Source organism: Gymnoscopelus braueri, assembly GCF_963280865.1.
Source record: "Gymnoscopelus braueri genome assembly, chromosome: 13".
NCBI lineage: Eukaryota > Metazoa > Chordata > Actinopteri > Myctophiformes > Myctophidae > Gymnoscopelus > Gymnoscopelus braueri.
Genome location: NC_137615.1, coordinates 3,248,540 through 3,255,802, shown reverse-complemented (window position 1 = coordinate 3,255,802; position 7,263 = coordinate 3,248,540). Strand labels below are relative to the sequence as shown.

Sequence of the window (7,263 nt, the reverse complement as noted above, 5' to 3'; positions counted from 1 at the left end):
CCTTTGATAAGAGATAATGTATTTGGGTCTAGAGTGGACAGCAGGCCAGACAGGCACATACAGCAAATAAAACAATTGTAAAAAAAAAACATTAAAAAAACTAAACAAATCACACAGACTCTTACAGACTACTAAACATCCATGTATTCATACTGCTCTCTGCTTGCATCTGTTTGAGAGATTTTAGAGGTTTGTACCAAAGTACTGCAGCAGAAAATGACATAACAGGCTGTCAAGTTATTGACATTCTAATTGAGTTACTGTAACAGGGCTAGGTTTAGGTATCTGTCATTTTTATGGTTCACATAAAAACAAAATTGTGTTTCACACTGTAAGACACCATGAGAAATGTAATTTGCGTTCAATTGCATAAGACAGTGTTTGACAAAATCGCGAGACGTTTGTCAACCGCAACGTAGCATGAAGCAGGTCATTCCACTGTTACATAATGCAATGATGGAATGAACAGAATGAAGAGAAGAAATAGAACCAAGAGATAACATGCCCATAGAATGAAAGCAACTTCCCCTACAAACATACCGCCTCTGTGGAGACTGAGACAGCCTGACTGTCTCAGTCTCCACAGAGGCGGTATGTTTGTATGCTTGTGTGGCTCTGCATGCTTTGCACTTTAGGTATTTTATCTCTGTGTATCCACGAGTTTCCAGTGTCCCATGAGGCCTTGCGTGAATTATGGGCATCCCTTCCCTCTCTCTCTCTGTATATCTCCGTCACGCGTTGGGAGCTTGTAGATCGGCTATTTTCAAACAGTTATTCAGAGTCACTGTTTATGCAATCTGGGAACCCATTCGGTAGAGATTTTCTGAATCTCTGGACAGATGACTGCTTAAAATGTGACTTACTGTTTTTCTACAGACTGAATTCACACACTTAAGCCCTGTTCAAAAATGTTCAAAACTTGTCGATCAACAAGCTCACAATGCATCACATCGTGACTTTTAGATTGGCTGTTTTTGAAAATTGTTGTTGTAAGTTTTCTTAATGACATTATAAAAAAACAATGATGCCAGAGTTATGGGATTTACACTGTGACTGTAAACATTCTTCAACTAACAGGTTGTGTCTGCTGTCTTTCTAAAGGTCTGCGAGTTACTCACAACACTCATACTACAGTATGAGTGTTTCTGGTGAAAGAGAGGAGGGAGGCTCTGCCTCTATGACCCAACAACCTTATGACCAACCCAAAGCTGAGAGGTAAGACAAGCATCTGGAACTGTCCAGGACTGTTGTCCAACTCAGAGAACTACAGTGACATCATTATATCATCATGAGTCAGAATAAAATGAGGTCTCTGTATTGTGTTGAAGCCCAGTCCATCAGCAGAGACCAGACTCCCCTGCATCCAGCTGTGAGTCCATGAACAGTGACCGGTCTATGGGTGAACCTTGTAGCTTCAAAGATGGACACCTCACTACTGAACAAAGGTTTGAATTGATATGATTTACTTATTCACTTGAAGAAAAGGAAGACAAAACTACAATGTTTCAGTGCAAGGACCTTCAACTGATTGTCTATAGACAACCTGATGAAAAGGTTGTAGTAACAAGACATTTAAAAAAAGGAAGGGAAAACTTTAGCAAGAAGAAACTTCACACAGAACCTACTGTAGCTCTATAGGTGGACGGTCATCTACCTTGAACGTTTGGGGGGAGAGAGAGAGAGAGAGAGAGAGAGAGAGAGAGAGAGAGAGAGAGAGAGAGAGAGAGAGAGAGAGAGAGGGAGAGAGAGAGAGGGAGGGAGATAGAGCGTGAGAGAGAGAGAGAGAGAACGAGGGAGAGGGAGGGAGATATGCACAGCAACAACAACAGGGACGGGCTGTTTCTAAAAGGGCACTTTGATTGTCAGCAAATACTTTTTTGACATTTCTAGTCATATTTAAAGTATCTAAACATTACAATGATACTCGTCACAAATAAATAACTCTAGTTAATCTACGAGAGTGGGACACAACCTCCCGTCATGATCAAGGAGATCATGAGGCAGAGGCACATTGACAAAAACTATCTTTGTAAGAGCCACAACCCCCAAAAAACTGCCTGTGATCAATCAATATATATATAAAAAGGCACTATTCAAGGCACTATTTACAGATAAGGGCAGGGGCTCAAGCCCCCTTTGATGTCTATGTGTGCACGTGCCTGAACAACAATAAGGGCTTCCTCGGATGTATAAATTGATACGTTATCTATACATGAGACTTAGAATACATGGTTACATTCCTGTTCTTCTGCCTGCCCTGCACAGATGATCTGGACAATGCATCATTGCACCAACATTCCCATGACTGAGGAATGTCTTGTACTGAATATCATATACATGCTGCCAGGATAAACATCCATCTCTGCAAACTAGCAGCAGCTAGTCGCTCAAATATTGACTAGTGGCAGATGGTCTGTATAGATAGTATAGGCCTACTTACAGCCATACAAATACTCATGAAAGAGTAAAATATAATACTTAATGTTTCATTATCAATTACAGCATAACTTACCTCAGACTTCACTGGCCAATCACCACACTTGACTCATAATTGACCTTAATGGTCACCTGGACATTAGCAGAACCAGCCTATGCTGTTACAAGAACTTTGTGTACATGTGTATTATACTAAATATACTGTAATGTATACATTTATGAATCCTTTCAGTTAATAATAATATGTCATAATAATAGATTATTATAACTTATTTGACAGTTCCACAGATCATACAACAGATGTAGACAGGATGTCAAGTGGAAAATCAGCTTCCATCACAGGTGAGTTCTATCTATCTAACAGACAAAACCAACAAACTGCTACTGGATTAATCATAACTGTATGTATCTAACTTGATGAATATTACATTTATTTTTAATAACCAGGGAAGAACAGTGACCCATTAGAACTGAGAATTGTTCTGATCGGGGGAAGACGTGGAGGTGAACCCAGTGGACAGAGCTCAGTAGGAAATATCATCCTGGGCAGAGATGTTTTTGAAACAAACAGAAGAACAGCTAAGAGTGTCATGAGACAAGAGATAGTGTCAGGGAGACTGGTCACTGTAGTTGACACCCCAGGATGGATGTCTCATCGTCCCCTAGATCTGACCCCAAAACTCACTCAGTTAGACATCCAACAAAGTGTGTATCTGTGTCCTCCAGGACCCCATGCCTTTGTCCTAGTGATGCCATTGGACATCCCAAATGTAGGAAGAGATGTGTCAGCAGAGGAGCATGTGAATTTTCTCCTCAGTGATGAAGTATGGAAACACACTATTGTGGTGTTCCCTGTAGCTGATAAAAACAAAATGATACCTGATCTTATTAGATCTAACTATGATGTAAAATACCTTATTGAGAAATGTGAAGACCGGCTTCATGTTCTTAACATTAGTGACAGAGGAGATGAACGTCAGGTCACAGAGCTGATGGAAAAGATAGATCAGATAGTGACTAGTAATGGTTGTTGGGATCCAAAGAAGATGGAGAGAATTATGAGAAGAGAAGAACTAAGGAGGCCAGACACTCAGAAAGAAACAACTAGCTTTTCAAAAGATAGTGGTATGTCTTGTTTTACTGCTAATAAATAACATATCATGTTAATCTACAGTAATTGGATTATTGTATCATAAGTGCATAACATTGTGGTATTGTTCCTTGAACAAAAAGGACTCATAGTGATTGTAAACAATGTTTTCTCTGACAGGACTTACTGACCTCAGGATTCTGTTGCTGGGACAGTATTGGTCAGGGAAGAGTACAGCAGGAAACACTATTCTTGGAGGAAGTGTTTTTAAAGCTGATCATTCAGCACACTGTGAGGTAAGCCGTGGTGAGGTAGCAGGGAGACATCTGGAAGTGGTGGATTCACCAGGCTGGAACTACAACAGTCGGCTACAGGACACTTCAGAGTTGGACAAACTGGAGATCCAGAACAGTGTGAGTCTCTGTCCTCCTGGACCACATGCTGTTCTTCTGACGGTTCCTCTTCATGAAGAATTCACCAAAGCACACAAGGTAGCAGTAGAGGAACACATGACACTTCTGTCACAGAAGTCACAGAAGTCACAGAAGTCACAGAGACTGTGGAGTCACACTATAGCACTCTTCACCTATGGAGACCTGCTGGGAGACAGAAGCATTGAGCAGCATATTGAGGCTGAAGGGAAAGACCTCCGCTGGCTTGTTGACACATGTGGGAACAGGTATCATGTCTTCAACAATAATAAGAGAGATGACCCTCAGGTCACAGAACTGCTGGAAAAGATAGAGGACATGGTGGCAGGAAACAAAGAACATTATGAGGTTGATGTAGATGTTTCAGAGAAGAAGAGGAACATAGAAGAACGTGTCCAGACATTAACGACCAAGACACACAGACAAAGAGCTGTTCTGAAAGGTCTGTTTGAAGGTGATGCTGATGCTGACATTTTCACAAATGACCATGATCTTTAAATGATGATGGTTAATATGTAAATAATTGTTATAGTTCTGTGGCTAGGGAAAATACTTTCATGGATAAAGGGAAGTCTTTTGCACACGTAGTTGCGGACAGGTGCGTTGGTAGCAGACGTTGAGATACAAATAAAATAACCTGCACACCGTGCAAGTTATTTTATTTCAGAAGACACTTGGTCAATAGAGAAAACTTCTATTAAGGCGACATTTTGGTCATGGACCTTCCTCGGGCATCTGCTGACAAGTGGTAGCACCTGAGCGGCCTGAAAATCTAGCATTGCCTAATGATTAGCCTAATGAGATCCAGTTGTACAGAACTGCAGATCCCACCGATATTCCCAAATATGGGCATGCCCATACATGGCCATATACTGATGACATCAGGGATCTCCATATATGGGTATAAAAGATACAAGGACAGATTTATATCTCCATAGAGGAAGTGAATGAATGCACTGACATGAGGTCAGAGATTTTACCGTTAAAAAGTATTTGGAAATTGATACAGAGGGTGGGAAGGGGGGTAGGAGGGACACCACAAGGGTGTGTGAGGGAATTACATGTTTTTAAATAACCTGAGGTTTATGGCTATTTATGGTAACTGGATTAGAGCAGTTTGGGCAGCTTTCCGTTTAGGCAGAATTGTCTGTAATATTGCATATAGCTATCTCTGAATCCAAGCTGTAAACAGTTAAATCAGTCTTAATTTAACTAAGATTTGTGTCTGTCAGGAAAACATCAGAGTCTGCCAGATGTGAGGGTGATGTTGGTTGGTGGAGAGCAGACTGGGAGGCACACAGCTGGAAACCGCATACTGCAGAAGGATGTGTTTGGAGTAACTGGTTTAAAGGTGAGTGATATTACTTATACAGTCTGCTCTGTCTGTTCTGTTCTGTTCTGTTCTTTTGAGATTACTGACTCAGGCTTAATACATTTAACTGTGATCTGTGTTAGCTACTGTCACTGCAGCTATAGGCTACTTACCTCCATATAGTACTGTAGCTTAAGCTTTGCTGCTTGTGAATATAGATGATATAAATCTTCACATGCATTTAGTTTAAATGTTTCATTTGAAATTTCGTTACATTTGTATTTGTTTGTGGCATGTGGTACTGATGAATAGGATGAAGTATTGATTATTATGACTAACACACGGTACACCTCATATTCCAGGAGTTTAGAACCCCGACTAAACTGACAGAAAGTGTCAGAGAACAGAGCCGTGTTGCTGACAGAAACGTGAGTGTGGTGAACTGTCCAGACTGGTCGACTACACCTCCATCACAGAAGATCAAAGATGTCCTTCTAAACGGTCTGAGTCTGTGTTCTCCTGGACCCCATGCTGTCCTGTTGACTGTTCCTGTCAGGTCCAGTTTCTCTGAAGCTGACAGGAGATCAGTGGAGAAACACATGAAGCTGCTGGGGGACAGAGTCTGGAGAAACACGATGGTTCTGTTCACATGGGGATGGTGGCTGGGAAAGAGACGTGTGGAGGAGTACATAGAGTCTGAAGGAGAACATCTGAGGTGGCTTGTGGATAAATGTGGCTACAGGTACCATGTTCTATACTTCAGACAGAATGACATTTCAGAAGTAACAGAGCTGATGGAGAAAATAGAAGACATGGTGACGAGGAACAGAAGAAACTTTGGACCTGGACATATGGTGTAAGACACAAGACAGTGATGTTTGAAAGACTGACAGGGAAGCGAACATTAACAGAAGAATAATGGAAGAAGGTGTAGAGGATATGATAGACAGATGCTGATGCTGATGAGGCATCCTGGACCAATAGCATACTCTTCAGGATATGGCACCATGACTGCAGTTCCCAGCCAGGCTGACACTGATGTGATGAGTGTGAGAGATGCAGATGTTTCATAGGTGAAACTACAGACATTTTATTAACTATATATTTAATGAATTAAAGGAAATATTCACGCCTCCAAAATAAGTCTTAGTCCATTGGTTAGGATGAGTACAATGAGTTTAAATAAACAATACTCCACTCAGGGTTAATCTGTAGACAGTAGTGATCGTGACTTGTTAGGGTTAGACACATCCTGGTCAATAGCGCCCTCTTCAGGATGAGACACCAACATAAGCTCACACACATATTGTTCATTCTTTACCACATTTGATATCAAACACGATCATAACAAGAACACTAATTGACTTTAAATATTTAATCTTCTAATTCTGTTCATCATGAGGTCATTGTAATATTTGTTCCTTTTACCTATAGTTTGTATTTCTGTTTTAGAGATTTTAGAGAAATAGGGATATTTTTTATAATTTTCAGCCTGGAACTTCAATTTCATTCCTCAACATCATGCAATGTATCTCAATGAATGTCTAAATTAGTTCAGGCTGCAGTCAAAATGCATTTCTATGTATTGCCACTGTATTGCCGTGTGTATTGATGACTAACTCAGCATTGATTATAGACAAACCTGCATGACAAAAAAGTTAATGACTTCCTCAACACACATGAAAGTGTCTACCGTACCTGATGATTCATTGTGAAGATGATTGAAATATAGATTCAGTTATTTTATGTTGCTTCATGGATTCACGTTTGTTGTACAGTATATACTGTATCCATGTTGTGTATGGGATCATGGGTTCATGTACAGTGCTTTGTATCAACACATAAATGTCTGGTTCTTGTAAAAGTACAGTACCTGTTTACTCTTATGTGTAGTAACTAAAAATAAAAATAGATCTATAATATGATATAACGGTGTGTTTTCTTCAGGTTAGCACATTAACCCTGAGGCGATTGGATTTGAACTGGTAAATGGT

General features: G+C 40.3%; 2 protein-coding genes across 2 annotated transcripts; both read left to right on the top strand.

Moving 5' to 3' along the window:
• Positions 1-1,105: 1,105 nt before the first annotated feature.
• Positions 1,106-3,183, top strand: LOC308099347 (uncharacterized protein; the record flags this gene model as incomplete). Its single annotated transcript, XM_080448091.1, has 5 exons — positions 1,106-1,215; positions 1,329-1,445; positions 2,717-2,778; positions 2,884-2,963; positions 3,163-3,183. Exons 1-5 carry the CDS (start codon positions 1,136-1,138, stop codon positions 3,181-3,183), a joined length of 360 nt encoding a protein of 119 aa, XP_080304217.1. The 5' UTR covers positions 1,106-1,135.
• A 2,028-nt stretch (positions 3,184-5,211) lies between these two features.
• On the top strand, positions 5,212-6,752 carry LOC308098156 (GTPase IMAP family member 6-like). Its single transcript, XM_080446399.1, has 2 exons — positions 5,212-5,308; positions 5,632-6,752. Exons 1-2 carry the CDS (start codon positions 5,222-5,224, stop codon positions 6,127-6,129), a joined length of 585 nt encoding a protein of 194 aa, XP_080302525.1. The 5' UTR covers positions 5,212-5,221; the 3' UTR covers positions 6,130-6,752.
• Positions 6,753-7,263: the final 511 nt, after the last annotated feature.

Coding starts and splice junctions, on each gene's coding strand:
- LOC308098156 (XM_080446399.1), top strand. CDS start 5,222: ATGTTGGTTGGTGGAGAGCAGACTGGGAGGCACACAGCTGGAAACCGC. Junction 5,309..5,631: donor TTGGAGTAACTGGTTTAAAG/GTGAGTGATATT, acceptor CTCATATTCCAG/GAGTTTAGAACCCCGACTAA.